Source organism: Crinia signifera, chromosome 5 (assembly GCF_055691185.1).
Source record: "Crinia signifera chromosome 5, ASM5569118v1, whole genome shotgun sequence".
Lineage (NCBI taxonomy): Eukaryota > Metazoa > Chordata > Amphibia > Anura > Myobatrachidae > Crinia > Crinia signifera.
In genome coordinates this window covers 209,239,770-209,261,766 of record NC_139221.1, presented here as the reverse complement: position 1 = coordinate 209,261,766, position 21,997 = coordinate 209,239,770, and the positions used below count along the sequence as shown (strand labels likewise).

The 21,997-nt window shown below is 43.9% G+C and overlaps 1 protein-coding gene across 3 annotated transcripts in view; it reads right to left on the bottom strand.

The window, feature by feature from the left end:
- Window positions 1–21,997, bottom strand: part of ELMO1 (engulfment and cell motility 1) — a 466,589-nt gene that overhangs the window by 321,351 nt on the left and 123,241 nt on the right. For 2 of the 3 annotated variants that reach the window (XM_083188475.1, XM_083188476.1), the window contains exons 8-14: window positions 21,892–21,991; window positions 20,761–20,912; window positions 19,679–19,757; window positions 17,273–17,317; window positions 16,282–16,332; window positions 15,474–15,596; window positions 12,464–12,595 (exon numbers count right to left, since the gene is read on the bottom strand). In XM_083188475.1, the coding sequence (XP_083044601.1) occupies window positions 12,464–12,595; window positions 15,474–15,596; window positions 16,282–16,332; window positions 17,273–17,317; window positions 19,679–19,757; window positions 20,761–20,912; window positions 21,892–21,991 (682 nt within the window). The remainder of the gene's footprint in view (window positions 1–12,463; window positions 12,596–15,473; window positions 15,597–16,281; window positions 16,333–17,272; window positions 17,318–19,678; window positions 19,758–20,760; window positions 20,913–21,891; window positions 21,992–21,997) is intronic. The other variant, XM_083188477.1, reaches the window with a different exon arrangement.

Here is a 21,997-nt window from a genome sequence, read left to right as displayed (position 1 = left end):
AATCAGAAATGTGCTCACAAACCCAGAAAAATGGGCCAAAAACATTCAGTCATATTTTGTTTTGTGGCAGTCTTATTTCAAAATTGAATTATTTTTTTACCTCAAAATTCTAAATAATATACCCCATAATGACAACATAAAAAAAGGTTTAAGGTTTTTTTTTGCAAATTTATTAAAAATAAAAAAAGTAAGAAATCACATGCACATACTGTAAGTATTCACAGCCTTTGCCATGAAGCCCAAAATTGAGCTCAGGTGCACATTCTTTCCACTGATCATCCTGGAAATGTTCCTACAGCTTAATTGGAGTCCACCTGTGTTAAATTCAGCTGATTGGACATGATTTGGAAAGGCACACACCTGTCTATATAAGGTCCCACACTTCACAGTGCATGTCAGAGCACAAACCAAACACAAAGTCCAACCAATTTTCTTTGGTCCTCCGAGACAGGATGGTACAAAGTTAGGGAAGGGTTCAGAAAAATACCCACTGCTTTGATGGTTCCAATGAACTCAGTGGCCTCCAATATCCGTAAATGGAATAAGTTTGGAACCACCAGTACTATGCCTAGAGCTGGCCGGCAATCTAAAATGAGTGATCGGGGGAGAAGGGCCTCTGTCAGAGCTACAGCATTGCTCTGTGGAGAGAGGGGAACCTTCCCGAATGACAACCATCTCTGCAGTAATCCACCAATCAAGCCTGTATGGTAGAGTGGCCAGGTAGAAGCCGTTCCTTAGTGAAAAAAAAAGAAAATGGCAGCCCACCTGGAGTTTGTCAAAATGCACCTGAAGGACTCTGACCATGAGAAACAAAATAATCTGGTATGAGGAGATAAAAATTGGGCATAAATGCCAGGCATTATGTTTGGAGGAATCCAGGCACTCCCTATCACCAGGCAAGTACCATCCGTACAGTGAAGCATGGTGGCAGATCATGCTGTGGGGAAGTTTCTCAGTGATAGGAACTTTGAGACTAGTCAGGATAGAGGGAAAGATGAATGCAGCAATGTACAGACACATCCTGGATTAAAACCTGCTCCAGAGCGCACTTGACCTCAGACTGGGGCAATAGTTCATCTTTCAGCAGGACAACGACCCTAAGCCAAGATATCAAAGGAGGGGCTTCACGACAATTCTTTGAATGTCCTTAAGTGGCCCAACCAGAGTTCAGACTTGGTTCCAAGTGAACATCTCCGGAGAGATCTGAAAATGGTTGTGCACCAACGCTTCCCATCCAACCTGATGGAGCTTAAGAGGTGCTGCAAAGAGGAATGGGCGAAAACGCCCAAAGATAGGTGTGTCAAGCTTGTGACATCATATTCAAAAAGACCTGTGAATACTTATGTACATGTGATTTTTTAGATTTTTTAAATTCATTTGCAAACATCTCACAAAAACGTTTTTAATGTTGTCATTATGGGGGTATTAATATAATGTTGATATTACGGTTAGGGTAAACACACGGTGAGAGATAAGGTGTGTACACACGGCAGGATATGCCGTGAGATGCGAGTCCCGATGCGATCAGATCGCATCAGGACTCGCATCTCACGGCATGCCAGAGGGGCACAATTTAGACTATATAGCGCAGATCTGCACTATATAGTCTTGCCTGCCCTCTCTATCTGGCTGCCGATATGCGCTCACACGGGAGCGCGCATCGACAGCGCATCGATAAAAAAAGAATGCGATTTGGCTTCCGATGTTCCCTATATCTTACCGTGTGTACACACTATTAGTGTTATGGCTATGGAGAGGATAGGCACTAGAGGGAGTATTAAGATTTGGGATAGGGGTGTCAGTTAGGGATAGGACAGGTATACTCAGCGGAATGCAGCCCTGTCAGATGACTCCGCCAGCAATAAAAGTCACATGACTTCCCATTGCTGGTGTTGCTGCACTGTCAGGAAAAGGTGGGATGGGGATGATATGCTGACATTCTATCAAGCTAACATTTCATCACTGTATTGTATGGGGGCGGGGTACCCAAAATATGATGATGACACTTATGTATGTGATGCACGCAAATACATTTTATTGCACACAAAGATATACAATAGTGCTGTGCCAGCAAAGTCCTGTATTGCTGGGGGGGGGGGGGGGGGGGGGGCGGGGGTTGGTGGGTCGTAGTGCTGCGACCTGGATGTCGGGGATCCTGCAGGGCTGGTGCAGGGGGAGTAAAGGGTTGGTGTAGTCAGTGTTGACTGCACCAGTGGAACAGTACCTGAATAGGCAAGAATCAGGGCCGTCTGTAGCGGGAGGCACAGATGGGTGGTGCGGCGGGCTGGCGTCCCGTCCCCACCGCAGTGCACCTCTGTCCTATGTGCTCAGCGGCTCCTTCTGGTGGGCGTTCCAGCCGGGACTTGGTCGGATGCGGTGTGTGACCTGTCCCAGCCCACAGAGCTGGTGGTGCGCGGCTTCCGGGTGAGCAGGATTGTGACCCTTGCCGCCCAGTGTCGCGCCCTCCGCTGGCTCCGTGGGCTCGACTTCCGACTTCCTGGCGGTAGGAGACTTGGGCCCTTATTCTGATTGATGCGGACTTTACCGCGTTCTTACGGATTGCGTCTTTACGGCGTCTGCGCATGCGTGTAGAACGCTACGCGCATGTGCCACGCCTTGACTCGGTACCAGTTCGGACAAAGCCCGTCCAAAACTGGTCACCGCAATCGGTCGGGAAATAGGGGCGTATTATGGGCGTCATGCGGAATGACACATGGGCGTAGTTTCAAAGTGGGCAAAACGGGGCGGAAACATGGGCGGACACGGGGGAGTACACTTATGTTGGGGGGCGTACATTCGGAAACCACTCCGAATGCACGCGAGCAAAAAGGGCTGAAATGTGCGGTGTCCACAAGTGTACTATTGCTTTGCGGACACCACTCGTTCATGCGGTAGGCGAACGTACGCCTAATGACTACAACCATTAACACCTGAACCCAATACAATCTACTCCTTTACTCATTACTCACTAATAGGACGCTTGTCAGTGCTTTAATTGAAACCATTGCTGCTTCAAGGAAACCTTAGTAATCCCCCACATATGCTGTACTTCTCAGACACTTAAAAACTGCTAACAATTGACATGATAGAATATTAATACTAGCAATACACATGTGTATTCGACATGTACTCATGAAACCACACATTTTGGGTAAAGTAAACACATTTATTTATATTCATGTCACACTCAATGCCACTGTCATGCAATGACCATAAAATTAAACATCAAAACTATAAACAACATGCCAGGAATGCAGCAAAATAAATAATAATAAAACACAAATATAATAGCACACAGATGGACTCCAGCACCTCCTATGTGCCACTGCACATGTAGCCAGTGGGAAATGAGGAGGCTGCTGGCCCTTCGACAGCAGGGCAAGCTGCACCTGACCATTCTCCAGCAGGGCACCCTACACCTGGCCCTTCTGCAGCAGGACAACCTGCAGCTGGCTGATATGCACCATCAGCAGACTCATTTGGAACACAACCGGGGACTTCACCAGATAGTACCATGGCCATCACTTCAAGTACAGCTGACAGTAATGCCAGGCACAAGAGGGCAACAGGGGAACCACAAAGGACATATGAAGCAAGGGCTCATCTGGTTCCCCTCAGCACGTGATTGGACACAAGAAGCTGACACACACAGCACAATGGAAGATTTGGGAACACATAACGGTAGAGATTAATGCGGCCACAAGTTCATTTCCGACCACGTTTGGCCTTGGTAGGCTCCTTGGCCTGTGCAGCAGCTCTTCGGGGACGCCCAGATGCTGGGGCAGGTGGAGCAGATGATGTGGAGGGGTTGGCTGGTCTACCCCTCCTGCCAGCAGGGAGTGTTTCCGCTGGTAATGCACCAGAAACGGATGACATTAGGACCCTGTTGCTGGTAACCAGCTCCACCATAAGCTCATTATGGTGGAGGAGGAGATCATTTTGGCGGGTGGCTTGCTCGGCCAGCACCTGAGCACTTGCAGCCATGGCCTGATGTGACTCAGCCATGGCCTGCATGCTCCCAGCGATGGACTGCTGGGTGCTGACCAAGCTCGCCAGGATCTCCTCGGTCCTACGCATCCGTTCTGATGCCAAATCTCCCTGCTGGTTGATGTCCACAAGCACCTGGGCCAAGGCGGCCAAATCGGCTTGGCCCGATGCCTGCTGCTGCACAGGCCTACCTCTGGGGCCAGGTGGCACGGACTCCTCCACCTCCTGAGCAGAGTCCTCACCAAGCGGTGGGGTGTCTGTGGGAAAAGATAAACACAATTAGGAGACATTCTACGATAATTACTTGCACAAGTTTATGGCATGACCAATATTTACCTTCCAGAAAAGACGCAAACACTTCAGCTGGGGCCTCGCTATCCATCGTGCTCACCCCCCTGATCTCCTCAACTGAGATACAGCTCTCCGCCATCTCCTCCAGGGGGGTGAGCTCTAGCCCTGATGGCATGGGGCCGGCCCCAGATGTCTGGCTGTGGTCCCACCGCTTGGTCATCTTCCTCTTCAGGTTGGTTTTGAAGTCCTGCCACCTGCAATGTAAGTTGACATATTAATACATGTCACTCACAATGTTAGCTGTTGCAGCCATTGCTATGTGCTACATCTTACAACATGTGATTAATGTCCCATATATAATATTACATGCAACTATGATATCAACCGTTACAATACACATTCACAATCACCCTACTCTGACTCTCAAGGAAATAACATGGCAATAATGTATGTGTATCGTAACAACCTCATGTGCCATTTGCAAAATGCATATAAGCATCAATTAAATCATTACTTGGCTATTACTGGGCACATGTATGACAAAACAACTTGCCTCTTCTTCACATGGTCCGTCTCACGAACTTGTGGCGCAACTGCATTAATCTCTGCCGTTATCTGTTCCCAAATCTTCCATCGGCGTGTGTGTGTCAGCTTCTCGGATGGGCACTCTATCCAATCACGTGCTCGGGGAACCAGGATGGCCAGCTCCTGTGCTTCATATGCCTTGTTTTTTTTTGGTGGTTCGGCTGTTGCACTGGCTCGCCCCTTGCTACGTCCCTGGCCACGCCCCCTGGCACCAGTCGCTGCACTTGAAGTGCTGGCCATGGTACTACCTTGTGAAGTCCCCGGTTGTGTTCCAAACAAATCTGCTGATGCTGCAGATGAGCCAGCTGCAGGTTGGGCTGCTGCAGAAGGGCCAGGTGTTGGTTGCTCTGCTGTCGAATGGTCATGTGCAGCTTGGCCTGCTGTAGAAGGGCCAGCAGCCTCCTCATTACCCACTGCCTGCATGTGCAGTGGCACATAGGTGGTGCTGGAGTCCAGCTTGGCAAAAAGTTGCTGGAGCTCTGGGTCTAACTCTGGTTGGGAGCCAGACATGTTAGCAACAACATTGTCACCCTGTAATACACCTTTTTATACTGTTTGAGTATCCTGTTTGGCGGACATCAGCGGCAGCTGCGTTCCGTGCGTGAGCGTACGTCGCTGTTCTTTCGCGCCGCATACGGTGGCGGAAATTCCATTGTTGAAAACCTGGCGAAAGTTCTAAATGAAATACTGGTCACCAATGATAACATTGCATAGAATCTTCGGATACACCTGGGACTATTGCACAATACACATGCTATTTGCTAGCATGACATGACATTTGATTCATGACTACTGTCGTATGATGGCGTTTCATTGCAAGCTAAAAGTAGCCCATTCCCTTAGAGAATCCACGCCACAAGTCAGGCAATACTCATCTCTACTGTTATAGACAACACATGTGAGAGCCCTATAAATAGTGAGTTGCTGGTAGAATCAGTTGTCTCCAGATCACCACTTGTCAGGGTCTAAGGTAAGCTCTTCCATGCTCCTTGTAGATATGATATCCATTCACTATGTAAGTGTATGAAGGTATGCACCATTGCCTCACTGCCTACAGATTGTTGGGCCAGCAAAGTGTGTGTATCATTATTGCAACATGTCACATGTTCACTATTTCACTCACAGGTCTTAAACCTGTGTGGGTTCATCTATTGCAGGACAACATGTCCCAGCAATAGATGAAATGTCTCATAGTACATGATGTTGGCAAAAAATGCTGACACCTTTATCTGTGTGTTTTGGGCGGTGTGTATTGAGTTCATATTATTGTGTCATCATTAGAGAGTCAAATGGATCTGCGGGATTACACGGGGCGGCCATCTATTGTACGTATTGAAGGCTACAAATCAATTTGTAGTGGGATATGGCCATTATGTGCATAGGTGCATCAGTATTTATGTTCATTTCTTTATAGGTTGCAGAAGCTATTCTGCGCTACATGGAGAGGAGGGTAAGGGCACTTGCGGCTCTCCCCACTCGTCGCCCAAGGAGGCCAGGACGTGCTAGAATCTATCGCACACGGGTGACTCTGTTTGCTATGCCCGATGATGAGGTACTTACTAGGTACCGGTTACCCCCAAATGTAATTCTGGATCTGCTCAACCTAATTCAGAGCGATTTGGAACCTCTACACGGGATCACGACAGCAATTCCGCCTCACACACAGCTGCTGGCGGTGTTGCATTTCTGCGCCTCAGGATCGTTCCAACAAGTAGTGGCAGTACTTGCTGGAATATCTCAGCCGGCCTTCTGCCGAATCCTGAGGCGTGTGACGTCGGCCATGTTCAGGCGCAAGGGGCACTTCATGGCCATGACATTTGCCCCCGAGACCCTGCGCAGAAGCCAGCACGCCTTCCAACAAATTGCTGGCTTCCCTAATGTGATAGGGGCTGTGGATGGCACCCATGTACCATTTGTGCCTCCATCTCGAAGTGAGAAGATATATAGGAACCGCAAATTGTTCCACTCACTGAACGTGATGGTGGTATGTGGCCCATCCATGGAAATTCTCGCCTTCAACTCGAAGTTTCCCGGAAGTGCCCATGACTCGCATGTCATCCGACAAACCGGGATATGGCAAAGACTACAAGAGCTGGAAGGCCGTGATGCGTGGGTTCTGGGTGACTCCGGTTACCCATGTACGCCCTGGCTACTTACGCCGTACAGCTACCCAGCACCGGGCCCACAGGAGGCATTCAATGTGGCGCATGTTGCCACCAGGCAAGTGGTGGAGCGCTCAATTGGCCTTTTAAAAGGTCGATTTAGAGTGCTCCACCGCACTGGTGGTGACTTGCAATATGCGCCTGAAATGGTGTCGAGGATCGTGGGCCTGTGTGTATTTTTGCATAACATTGCTGTGCGGCGTGAGATACCCTTTGAGGAGTGGGAGGTACCATCTGAGCCGCAAGATCCGCCCATGCGCCCATCCCGCGCCCCTGAATGCCGGAGGGGATACCAGCTGCGGGACTCTGTGGCGCAAAGATACTTCAGGTACATGTTATTGAGTTGACATAACACACCCATTTTAGTCACAATCACCCCTTCAAATAAGTCCCGTGTGTTAGTTGTCAGTGTTACAAAACCAACATTAGCCAGCCTGCCCTCCTAATGGCAAAGAAATAGGAGATATTTAGCATATGTGAAGAGTTTTGGGGGAAGTTCTATATAGGTGCTAATTATTAGACCTTGGACAAGGGATCTTATGTGTTTGTTCTATCTTCATTTTTGTAGTTGATACTATCCCTGATGACTGGTGAGTACATTGATTTCTTCTGTAATGTGTTTGGGATTTTATCATGTGTTGATGTCTGATTTGTTTGCATATATATATATATATATATATATATATATATATCTATATATATGATATTAGAATTTATTCACATGTTTCTACATTTCAAGGAGCAGCCAGGCAGGCAGACAGGCAGGCAGACAGGCAGGCAGGCAGGCAGGGCTGTTGGATAATGGTGGTCTCAGGATACCTGCAAGTGTGTGTATGTGTCTTTTACACATAAATGTACGCATACACATAGATGCATAGAGTAAATAATGCTAACTACAGCTATGCGTTGCTAAGCTATAGCACGCGTTGCTTGGCGGAGCGAGGCGTCATTGGATTTGCTAAGTGCATACACACTGTGTTTTATATATATCAGATTTGTTCATTGCCATACATCAACACTACGGGTTTGAAGGAATGCGAATTTGTCACCATTTGTGTTGGCGCAGAGACGCTGTTAATGTAAAAATGAACAATAAAGTTATTAACACAAATAACTGTGATCAACCAATGCCACCACCTGATTGGTTGATAGATGCCATTGTCAACATGGCGGAGACACGGAGGGCAGAACCCTTTACGCATGAGGAGCTGCGAGTTCTTGTCTCCGTCATGGAGACAAGGCTGGGCCGTGCGGGGCCCTTCATAACCAACCGCCATAAGCGGAGGGCTTACGCTGCGGCAGGGCGCCGGATTTACGCCCGCACTCGGGTGCGTAGGTCCCTCGGGCAGCTGGAGAGGCGGTGGTCCGACCTCCGCAGGCGCCAGCCCCAGCTGCTGACACAACTAAGGGGCGAAATTGCGGAATGTGAGTATTTTAGCTATGAAATTTCGCACTTACAACATAGCATATATAAACAATAAAATGTGTCTCATGATAACTGGGTGTCCATGGGTTTAAAAGTCCATAGACTGTTATGTGTGCTTCTTCCTGGTTAACATGCAGTCATGTGGCTTTTATATGTAATGCCATAGCATTGAGGATTCTGATGCATACAATGTGCCAGATGTAATATGTGTTACACAGTGATAAATGGCTGGGTTGTAATGTGTGAACAAATTACTACCAATCACATACTAATTTAAATGTCACTATTTTGAATCCATTAACAGTAAGGAGCTACTTTCCTGCATAGTTTGCCATCATTATCACCCTTCCATATATGTCTTGTTATGGATTACTACATGTGCCCCAATGACCCCACATTGACCATGATGTTTTTTTCTAACACACAGCACGAGCCCAAGCACAACAGGCCCGTGAAGAGGCGGAGGCAGCCCTGGCACAGGAGGAGGGCCAAGACCAGGAGGAGGAGGTGCCGCCAATGGTGGAGGAGGAGGAAGTGGAGGAGGAGGAGATGGTGGTGGAGGAGGAGGAGGGGCGTGAGGAGGTGGTGGAGGAGGATGTTGTAGCCGAGTTGGTGGAGGAGGAGGAGGTGTTGGTTGCGGAGGAGGAGGTGTTGGTTGCGGAGGAGGAGGTGTGGGTTGAGGAGGAGGAGGAGGAGGAGGAGGAGGAGGAGGAGGAGGAGGAGGAGGAGGAGGAGGAGGAGGAGGAGGAGGCGGTGGCGGAGGCGGAGGAGGAGGGGTCTGAGGAGGCCACGGTTGCCCCGGAGGAGTCCGATGACGATGGGGAGGAGGCGTGCCAGGCCCCGGAATCTCAGGAGATTGGTATGTTAACATAATGCATCATTCATGAAGTTATTGTACAGGTATTTGTTATGTGTCAGTGTTGATAACAAAATTTTGGGCCCATCCTATTCATATAGACCCCAAAGTGGGTAGCTACAGATACAGGTACGGGTTAGATGGGGTGTCCAAGGCATCCCTTTCATCCAGGACACCTCTGAATTACACCGGTTTGTGGGATGGGTTGGAGCTCCATTTTGAATGCCACATAACCGTTGTAGTTAAACAGGATCCTGGAGTAAAGGGATGAGTGGATCATTTGTGAATTAAATTCACCTGCTGCAAGCGTAGATTCTGTCCCATCATATAGCTGAATATATGTTTTAGGTGAATGATATTTATAAACTGTAGGATGTATGCTAGAAATGGAGTATGGGCCGGCCTACCTTGGAATGGAGTCACAAGTTGGCAGTGTCCCAGGAGCCTCCTCTACCTAAACCCCCCCTGTAGTTCTGATTTATTTTTGTCCCTCACAGAATTGTAGTTTGGTTTAGACAGAATTATGATTTTGAGGATGTGTATTGTGCATTCCTGACATTTGCCTAACTCCCATGCCACCAACCATCACTGAACTTAGAGTGAGCAGATTGTGACAAGTTCTTATTGACGGAGGCCATGACCTGCTTGTCATTGGTTAGTCATGGGTGGGTTGTGACTGCGAAGAAACAATATGACTGTTATGTCTTCTGCAGAGTTAAGGGTGGAGGGCCAAAAATACACTATGTAGCAAATAAGTTTGCATGTATGTATATATGTATGTGTCATATATATTTATCTATGTGTGTCTCTATCTGTCTACATAGATAGATATATATCTGTATATATATATATATATACACACATGTCACCTAGCATTTGTGCAATTTATGTCGTAGTATGTGAAATGTATGCATGAATAACATGACTAATTTTGGCCCCTTTGACATGCCCACAGATGACACCACACCGGCAGATGAGGGGGTGCGTGGGGCCCTCATGAGAGTTGAGCACCATCTCCGGCTCCTGCAAGCTGACCTGCAGGACTTGAAAGACCAGCTGCTTTAAATTTTAATTTATTTTTTTTTCACTTTTGAAAAATGTATATGTTAATAAAATGTTTATGCAAGTTCACAGTTGTCGGTTTTATTTGCACTTTACATAGTATATGTGTAGATTGTTTATAATGTTTGACACAGGGTGTAATAGAAACCATTGCACTTACATTGCTGTAAGGGTTAATGTGGGCTATGCATGTGTTAGGCATGCTTGTAAGGATATATTGGAATCTAATTGATTCCAATTCCAAATAAGCTGTTTTTTATGAGGCTAGGTAATTGAATAAGTGGGTCATGTGATGTTTTGCAGAAGATAGTTCATAGTGGGTTTTTTGGCGGAAATACTCCGCTTACGTGCGGTAGCACCGCTTGGCTCCCGTTCGGATGCGGTATTCCCGAGCATACTCTGTAATACTCTGTGATACCGTGCCGAATCGGAGTGTTTCTCCCGCACACGCATGCTTTGTATGTCGTCCGTAAACACGCCCTGTTCTTAACGAGTGAGTCCGTCCGAATGCGGAGGACACGTGGGCGTTTCTACGGACGATGGCCGCATGCGGCAAAACACCGTGGCGTGTGGACCGCTCCGTAAGAATGCGGGAATATCCGCACCGATCTGAATAAGGGCCTTGGTGTGGTGTGCTGATGCGTGTTGTGGCACTGCGCGATACTGAAAACCCATCCCAATTTAACATTTCATCACGGCCTATATGGTGAATGTTGAAATAGTCAATGCAGACATACTGTACCATACCACATCCAAAGAATGGACATGGTGCTACAAGATGCTTATACCCATTAATACATTTTAGGGAATTCATGAATGTGGTTGTAAACAAGCACCGAGTCAGAGGTTTTGTTTCAATTTTCTAAACTACATCACAAAAACTGGAATATTTTCCTCTGCACCAGTTTACATAAAGGTTTTTTTTTTTTTGTTTACTAAAATTATCTTTAAACAGAATACCAAGATAGCATTGTGGTCACAGCTTAAGCTAATTTAGCACAAATAAACAAAAAAATAAGTTATAATTCTCTCAAATATTCAGCTGTTCGCATTCTGTGCAACGCCAAAGTAACTGGTGCCCCTTTCCCAGTCCAGCTGGCAATTAGCTGTTTTACTAGCGTAGCCATTTCTACAGCTTACATATGAAGAGTTATATTTTGATATTCTTATGTTACTGTGGTACTTTCCCGTAATATATCACATTGGGCTAAGCCAGGGAGAACCCCATCTGAGAAAGGCAGCACAGCTTAAGTTGCTAGAACAAGCAGAAGAGTTTCTCTCGCCTACAGTCAAAATGAACAACTATAGCCTTTGTTTCTATGTTACTGACTGAAAGAAATGGACATATCATATGGCTTTGCCTATGAATCTGACCTTGTTTTCTTTAAAAAGCATGACTATTTTGTCAGGTTTGGTAGTTTTACTAACAGTTGGACACACATAAATCATTGTGCTTGTAATCACTTTCTTATGACCACCGTAACCAGGGCTTGTATCATCTCATCCCTGTGGAATATATAAACTTATTTCCAATGCATACAATAAAATAAGTTGTTATGGATAGTTGGATTATGAGCACAGGCAGTGGGGGGTGGGAGTACCCAGAACCTCTACCAGAGATGGAGACAACCCTATCTATGGACTGGTATGATCCGAGATGCTCACTTCTCAGGAAGCGCTAATCGGCAGAGATTTTTGCACAGAATTTCTTGGGAGCCACTACTGTGTATGTTGAACATCAGCAGCGCTGCTCACATGTCAGCCTCCTCCTTTCTTTAGCACTTGTGTAAATACCATTTATTTTGTGTGCGTGTCTGCTGTGCGTATATATGCGTATATGTAACGCAGTATGTGTGTGTACGTATTTGTAAGTTTGTGTATGAGAGATATATATATATATATATATATTACACACACACACACACACACTGATTGTTTTGCACTGTTAATTTTGCCATATATATATATATATACACACACACACACATACATATATACATACACACACACACACATATATATACACACCCTAGTTAAGTAAGACTGAACCATTTAGAGTTATACAATGGAATGTTACAGGCATACTGTACTTACAGTGAATCCCAGCTTCTTATAGTCCCTGGTGTACATTGATTTCCTTTTTTCAATGCTGCCACCAAGGTTGTTCTGGTCTGGTTCTACATCAAATGCAATTCTGCGCAGTTCAAAGATAATATCCCTCTGGGCCTGTGAGATGAACAGATAGTAATGTAATACAAGTTCATTTCACTAGAGGCCATAGTATGTTCTAAAAGATCATTTGTAATCAATTACATGTACACCTGAGGACATAGCAGCATTAGTTGAGACAAAAAGAGACACAGTTCAGGTACCTTTGTACACTACAGCAAGGACTATTTATGAACCAGTAAAACAGAATGAAACATGTATATGATAAGCAAATGGCAGAGTCTTTATCAAGATCCCAGCACAATTAGTTTCGTAATTTTAGGGTGGCATTTATCAAAGCTTGATAAAAGATACAAATGTGAGAGAGTACCAACCAATCAGATCCTGACTGTCATTTTTTAAACACAACCTGTAACATAAATCAGGGTTGCCGACTCTCCCGGAATGGCCGGGAGTCTCCCGAAAATCGGGACCCCCTACCGGCCCCCCGGAAGGGTGCAACCCTCCCGGATTCAGGGGGGGCCCCCCCTGCTCCCCGGATCGCTGCATTAAAATGCCGCAAACCTCGGATCTCAGAGGAGGGAGCAGAGCTAAAATGACACAATTGCGTCATTTTAGCCCCGCCCCCTCCACGGAGATCCGTGAATTCGGCAGTTTGTCATTATGGGGACGGGGCTTAGTGACATCACACTTAAGCCTCGCCCCCTGAAACTCTCCTCTCCGGGCTTCTCCCGGAGAGGAGAATTATAAATTCGGCAACCCTGCATAAAATAGGAGCTGCAATGCCAGCAATATCAATATGATTGTAATGATCTAATAAGCCAGCAGGTGGACTTTGGCATCATTGAAAAACGACATCGCTTTCTACCAATATAATATAGAAAAATAGGATGGCTCTTTTCCCCACAATCTGTCCACTGAAGGGACCAGGGGTGGAATTTAATAGGATGAGAGATTCAGAAAGTTGCGAGATTTGGCAAGAAATCTCCAGGTTTTTTTTTTGTTTTGTTTTTTAAACCAGCAATCATTTACAGTGCAAACCAGTTTGATTGTGAAGTATAAATGATTGAAAAAGATCTGGAGATTTCTTACCAAATCCATCACTTTCTGAATCTCTAATCCTATTAAATTTACCCCCAGGAGTTGTCTTCACACACTAAAGGTGCCCACACACTAGAAAGATCTGTGATCGTAAGATGTGCGCATAAATTAGCCTTCAAATCTTTTGTCCGTCATGGACGAAAGATTTCAGGCAAGCGCACATCTTTACCAAAGATTTTTCTTAAGATCCCGTGTGCATTCCTATGGATCTTTTGTTAAATCTTCTGATCTTTCGTGCAGCACGTAAGATCAGAAGATTCAGCTAAAGATCCACGGGAGCGCGCATCGGACCGATATCGGCCGATTTTCAACCGATTATCGGTAAATATCGTACGATATATCGGCCGATTTATCGGAAATCGGCCAATCGGCCCAAAAATCGTCTAGTGTGTGGGCACCTTAAGAAGTCGATCCTATTACTCCCGAAGATTGTAGATGATTCGCGGTTGTGAATCATCATGGCACCAGGCGCACTTTTCCGCAGTACAGAATTCACTTAAAAGTGCTCGCACCTCCATAGGGGTGCGAGCAATTTTAAACAAACTCGGTCCTGCGAAGGGTGCGAGTTTGGCTTAATTCGGGTGGTATTTTCAGCAGTAAAGCGGCACCCGAACATCAACTCGCTCCCTTTGGGTGTAATAGGATCGATACCTAAGAAAATGTTAGAAGCAAGTCCCAATAGCTTTTTTTATTCTAAAAGGAAACATGTTTATGAAAATCAGAATAAAGTACTGCATACAAAGATACATAAAGTAGGAAAGACAATCTGTTTTGCATAGGGTTGTATAGTATTATCAATTTTGGATTTCATATCCTGAGAATCCTTCGATTCCAAAATTTTTTTTATGTATTTTGTTTCTATGTACATAGAGTATATACCTTATAAAATTAGAGCTTACATCAGGGATGGGGAACCTTCGGCCCTCCAGCTGTTGTTGAACTACATATCCCAGCAAGCCGTGCAAAAGTTTTAGCATGGCCATATAGCAAAAGTGGAGCAGGGCATCCTGGGATGTGCAGTTCAACAACAGCTGGAGGGTCGAAGGTTCCCCATCCCTGGCTTACATAGACAAACATTCACTAGAACCAGGCATGAAAGAGAGATACTATAACTACTAGTGCGAGGAGGAGATTTATGTAACAATGAGAACCCACAGAGTAGTTCATGACCTTCATCAAGAATTTGTTCATGGGAAGGTCAAGATAAAAACAAAACTTCAGTAAACTGCTGCAAATATCACTCTCTGAAAGAGTCCCTAATACATGGCTCAGACACATCAGTACTTTCATATTGTTCATTATATCCTCATAACCAGTTTGCCTGTTCAGAGCATTTACTGTGTATATATGCAGAGTGGAGGTGGACACCTTTATATTATTATATATATTACAGTATTGAGCAGCGGTGTGGATGGCTTTCCATAGCCACCTGCTTCTGCTTCTGGCTGACATCCTGGTGATCGGTGGATCCACCAACCAGAGTGCTGACATCCATTCACTGTATGAAAGCCAGTGTAGGAGATGGCATGGGACCATAGGAGAGTGTCTTATGATTTTTTTCTACTTTTTTTCCCCATGAATGGGTGTGGAGGGTCCCCAAATGCATTGCTTGGTCCAGGACCTACACTGCTGTTAAGCGGCCTGGGGGGGGGGGGTGTGCGCTTAACAGCAGTATGGCACTTTATGGGCGGCTCTGCTAAGTTGCATTAAGCCTTGATAACCCCTAAAATCCATTAACACAGCTAACTAAAGTCCCATTAAATATTTACAATTGATCATAGAACAATTAAACCATATTGCTAACAATAGCCGAAGACAGTACACAATTGCTTACTTGGTCCTGAGGATCCATTTTAGTCATCATTCTATCTTCCAACAGATTGAAAGTCAGCACTTGTAGTACATACAGCTGGTGCGCCATCTCATTGTTAATTGCTTTCTGTGCTCTGATGACATGCTGGAAATAAAAAAAGGGTCTTTCAGTTAAGGCCCCCATGCACTAATGAGATTTGGTCGGATTCCGACGGATCGGCCGATAAATTGGACCAAATCTCATGTGTTTGACATTCTGTCCGACCATGTGCTTGACATAGAGTCAGAGGGGCTGCATATAAGATAAATCTTATGTGCAGCCCACCGAGAGCAGGGCGAGGGGACACTGGGAGCAGCCCAGAGCAGGTCGAGGGGACACTGGGAGACTGAGGGAGCACACAAAGAGGCAGCGGGGGGATGCAGATAGGTGGCGGGGGGTGCAGAGAGGTGGGCAGGGGATCCCGCGAGCTGGCGAGGGAATTTCACAGAGGCAGGTGCGGGGAGTAGGGTGGCAGGCGAATTTAAAAACAAAAATAAACGCCATACAAATGAATAGGCAGCCACTGATTGGCTGAGAGCTCTTTCAGTGGATGCCCAAATGGGAAGCTGCTGATTGACTGAGAGAGCTCTCAATCTATCAGTGGCTTCCCATTAATTTGTAAGGGTTTTTTTTTGCATCTAGGCTCCTGACTCCCTCCACTATCACGTCTGATTGTCCATGATGCAAACACAGCATGCAGCCACTCAGCACTCACCTGAGCCACTCTATATGGAGTTTTTTGTGGTTTTATCACTGAAAAAAATTAGTTTATAATATAGATACTACTTACCGAGAGTATAATAGAGCGCAGCTGCTTTTGTGCCAATATGTTTGCCATTTCCTGTTGTGAACACAAAAAAAAAACATTATATTACAGAAAATTGCTTTTTAAATCTAAGTTGGAATCCAGAAATGATGCTTCTTTATGTACTTATGACAAGTGTTAAAATAACCAATTTTTAAACATCTATATTGACACAGAAAAAGGTTATGGTAATGTGGGTATGTATGGAGACAAAAAAAAAAAGGTTGTAAAAGCAGCCATCTTTTGTTTTACTTGTTATACAATTCTGCAAGCCATTTATAAAATCACATGATTTCAGTGGACAATGCTCCCTCAGGGAACAGTCCCAGAGACAGACCAAAAGCTGGACATACACCAGATCAAGTTTCCTACAAAACACACAACTTGTTGGCTCCCAAACCCTGAAAAAAAAGACAAAAACTTAAAGCAAACCAATATGACCAACTTGTATGAACAATTGTTTTAGCCCACTTTGCAGTGTTTGGGAGCAAATGGTCAAATGTCATTTGCTCCCATCCATTCCATGTTTGGAGGAAGGTCTGTCTGGTGTATGGCCAACTTAAGGGAAGTAGCTCATTGGCTCGTCGGGGTCAGTGTTCTCCGTTGAGAACACTGGCCCCGACCGATTAATACCCTGTGTGCAGGTTATTAATTGTAACCGGATTCAGACTGGCGGGCCCGCGCATTTAAATTACTGTGTGGTCTACACACACATAGCGATTTACAGTACATGCGGTTTCAGGCACTTCCTAAGCAATTTAGTCAAATCGCTCAGAAAATACCTGAATGTTGCCCCATGTGTGGGGCCCATTAGGTTTTATAACCAAAGTAATAATTATGATCACAAAAAGGAAGCATGCTATTCATTGGTTATGTTATTGCCCAGATAGACCTAAATCACACACATACACATAGCACATGTACAGAAATGCACCAATAATTGTAAACACCATTAATAAATAGTTAGTAGACTCACACTCAGAGGATAATCAATGATGTCAATGCTGTCTTCTATGTAATGCTTAGAGGATCACAGCCAAGTGCAGCATTAGGAGGAGACATTACAAGGCTTAAATCATCCAAGGAAACCAAACAAATTAGTATTCTGATTTAATGGCCTTTACGAACAGATGAATTATGGGAAAGATTATTCAGAATGCATGGGGATTACTGTAGTAGGGATCCTCTTCCTGGAATTAGTATCAGTACTTACAATCTACATCCTTATTACCCAAAATGCTCCCATGATTCTCCTCCTCATTAAGTAATGTTACAGTGCTCCTCGCATTCACTATAAAAAGGAGGCACTCACTGACCATGGGGCATACATACTGCACTAAGCCATGGAGAGAGATAAAGTAGAGAGATAAACAACAAATCAATTAGCTCCTGTTATTTTTCCAACACAGCCTGTAGCATGGCAGTTAGGAGCTGATTGGCTGATAATTTATCCTTCTCCAAAGCTTAGTTTGTAAGCCCCCATATTCCTGTGTGCGGCTGTACAGACAGTAGCATACATTATTCTTTTTGGTTTAAAATAAAATATATTAGAAAGATAGATTAAATTACATATGATACTGTATAATACTTCATATAGAACTGGGGGGAGTTGGAATTATACTCTATGTAATACAACCGAACATAATATTGAAGTGATACAAACCTACATTCAGTTTACACAGAGAAAACAAAATGAATGGGTGACTCTATAGCAAATGTTGCTGCTATGCAGGAACGTTGACCATTGGACCATTTGCTCTACATCATTACCGCACTTCATTAATAAGGGCTAAATGTTCAGCTTAGGGATATCTTCCTGTATTTGTATCTGTGTTCTGCACAGATGTAGCAGCACCCGTGACCCAGGACACCAGGCTGCTGGCTAATGTAATCCTAATGGGCTGAGGTTGCAACAATGACGCACGCACATGCCTGCATGCAGATACATAGTGGCATACTTGTTGCCCCTGCACAGTAACAAAGCCACAATGAGAGTGGCTTCATCGGTATATGAAATTGCTGAAACGTGCATCATATAATTCAATGAATTATAATAATTATAAAACAAAGACAAATTTACTACAGCCTTTAACAGGATGGCACACAGTGATTTGGGGGGCGAGGATGAAGCAGGATGGGTCCCAGAATCCACAAACACCTACAGGCTTTGTGTGAATTCAAATTGAAAATAAATAGTTATAGGATGCTATATTTGAATACAATTTCCACAGAAGCTGGTACTGGAGTGTTACCACTGAGATTTACTAACTCTTAACACATAAATTTACACTCTAAAAACAGCCACCTTGTTTACAGAATAAGAGAAGAAGCAGTAACAGTTCTCCCCATCCCTCTTGACTGTAAGCTCCTTGGAGCAGGGCCCTCTTCCCTCCTGTTCTCTGAGCTCTCTTACCAATCTACCATCTATACCCGCATCTTTTCTCACTTGTGTTATTCATTTCTACCACTGACTACTTACCCCTGCTGACATGCAGACTGCTCCTCTGCTTCCCTACATCTCAGCTGTGTGTACTAAGAACTGTGCTGCTACCTGTGCCCTGCTTTTGTTCTTCAGTTACTGTTAGGTTTAGTCCTGGGTACCCTGTATTAATTTTGTGCCCTATGATAGGCTCTGCCAACCATTTGTGGCGCTTTATAATTAAAATGTAATAATAATAATTAGAATGTAATAATAATAATAATAGCAATGTTCAGTTGAACTTCTCAAAAACAGTGACATGGCACAGAGAAACTCTCTGCATTTCCTGAAAGTGTGTTATTGTTGCCCCTGAAATATTTATATACAAGGACTATCTATTCATGAAATCCGTACACAGGCTCCATTGTGAAAATGCAAATGCTTGTATTAGCATAAGAACTTCTTTTATTTGACTCACCAGCAATAAACAATGATTTATTTGATAGTATGGCACAAACGTGATTGCAGCCAGTCAGACTCTTTTTCATTAGTCCGAATAAATAAAAAATACGGTTGTTCTGTGGTACATTACAGAAAAACTGCGGATGAAATGATCCTATATAATAAAGGGGCTACTACTGATCCTCACCTCTAAGAGGGGATTTCAAGTGTTGTGTGCGCCAGAGGCCAATAGATGGGGCCCATTGAGCAATTGAAGTGTTGCACAGCTGCCCACTGTTATGTTGTTCCATCATTCTGATGGGCTGGTAACTAATAGTTAGAGAAAGTTGATGCATTTCGGTAATATTTATCAGTCAAATTCAGAAGCAGAATATGCAATACATTTATAGACCTTCTATTTACCAACCTGACCCAGAAGAAAAAACATAATTCTAAGGTATTTTGTGTGTACCTATTACAAATAACACAGTGTTTTACAATTGCCATTGTATGAATACACACCTGTCTAATATCATCCGGGGCTTTTAGAAAAAGTGCATTGATTACTGCAATGGTGTATGTCTGAATCTCTTGATCTGTCCTTGAGGCAAAAGGAAATAAAATTATATATCATTATTGTTTGTTTTAATTAAATATTGCATTTTAATATAATGAAATTCAAAGCATGACAAAAACTATGTCAATGGTGAAATAGAAATGTACATTATAAATAAATATTGCAACGGGAATAAATACAGAGGACGGGCAATCAATATACAGACGCCAGCGTACTGAAGGTGGGAATCCCCCTCCTCTTTAGCCCTCCCTTCTTATAGCCTAACCCCTACCTCTCCCCGCTACTTAACTCTACCCCCTACACTCTGCCGCCTAAACCAAACCCCACTACCCGCAGCCTACCCCTAAGTCCCCTCACTAGTGTCTATACCTAACTATCTCATCCCCAGCCTGATCCTAACTTGTCTGTACAATCACCATTCGTGATGCCGGCTTTCTGCATTCCGGCATCGGCAACTTGAGCCTTCCGCGGTTCTAGTACAAGTCTTTTGTCGGAAGCCAGGATGACGTTTAAAGTAAATCTAGTATAATTAGCACATTAAAAATATTTACTGATTGTTTAATAGTATTCAAACTTGCAGCCGCTCTTAAAACCGTACATCCATCTGTCCACAATCATTTAAGACAAAAAATGATAATAAAACACTGATAGATTTGTGGGAAGTGAGTCACTAATATATGGTAGTCTGTGGACCTAGAGTTCTTTCATGTCACCGACTCGTATAGTGTACAACACAAAGGTATGGCTTATTTATGGTGTTCAGAGTAAAAGGCAGGCTTCCTATTTGAATGGGCAGAAAAATAAATTTACTCTTTAATACTTGAAATACTCACACACTTATAGACAAATAACACTAGATACGTCTCCCTCTAAAGTTTTCATTCTGATCACAGAAAACGGTTTCTTTTACACAAACTTTTTCAATGTTGAATACAGTGGTTTTTTTAACATGTAGTACATAGATTACTTCGTATAAAAGAGGTCTGTATATACAGTAAATGCCATAACAACCATGAGACCCGTTTACCCTTGAAGATGTGGAATTAATTGGCCAATAGTGATCTCCTGTGCAACCTTCTGATATAGATCATGACTGTTTAAAACCATGGACTCAAGGATTGCTAGTGACCGTTGTAAAATGGAAACATCCATCCCAGACTTGTTCACAAAGCTGGCAATCTAGCAACGATAAAGATTTGTTTTGTTAATAAAATAATAGCAACTTGTTCTGATCAAGAAGAGTTGTATGCCAAAGGTACAGTAAATGTAATAAAAAAAAGCATAGCACACAAGCAGAGTATACAAGTAACTCTGAAAGGTATTGAATTGCAAGATGAACAAAAACAAACTTTCCAGCTGATGCATGTAGTGCAGTAAAAGTTTCAACATTTTGCTCCCCTGGAGCTGTAACTGACCTTTCTATCAAATAGGCCACTCAAAAGGATGTTATAATCAGTAATCAAAGACATGTGTATCCCATTTTCCCTATGACCAAGGGAGGCAATGGTGGCGTCAGAACACATAAGTATTGCATATAGGGGACGTAAAGCAGCTCTGAGGGGTTTCCCTGGTATTGAATTACTACTTTAATATGTGTTCATATACATTTTTTGAAAAGCGTTCCACAACACAAACGATTTTTCAAGGATGGAAATATAATCAGGCAGCTGTCAGGAGTTTTTGTCACTGCCAGAATGGAAGATAACAGACATGGAGGTAGTGATCAGCAACTATAGACACATATGGCAGTCTAGTAAAGTTTATACAATGGGCCAGATGCACTAAGCTTCAAAAGTGATAAAATGGAGAGTGATAAACAACAAACCAATCAGCTCCCACCTGCCATGTCACAGACCGTGTTTGAAAAATGGCAGTCAAGAGCTGATTGGCTGGTTGTTTATCACTCTCCTTTTTATCACTTTTGAAGCGTAGTGCATCTGGCCGATAGTATAACAAGACATGAAGATGCACAGTGTATCTGAAGTTTCTATAGCAACCTATATAATTCATTCAATGAAGTTTTATTACTGTATAACACAATAATTAACATCATTTTTCTACAATATTTACACAACTAGATAATCTGCTTGTATAAAATGCTGACATAAGGAGTTTAAACATTAGGCATTACTATTCTACACATTAAGACAATACTCACTTTTTTAATGAAGGCAACGGAGAAAGTGTCCCATGATACAATGCCATGATCCATCAACTCAACAAACGCCGTCAAGGTGTAGGACAGCATCTCTCTAAAGCTGCAA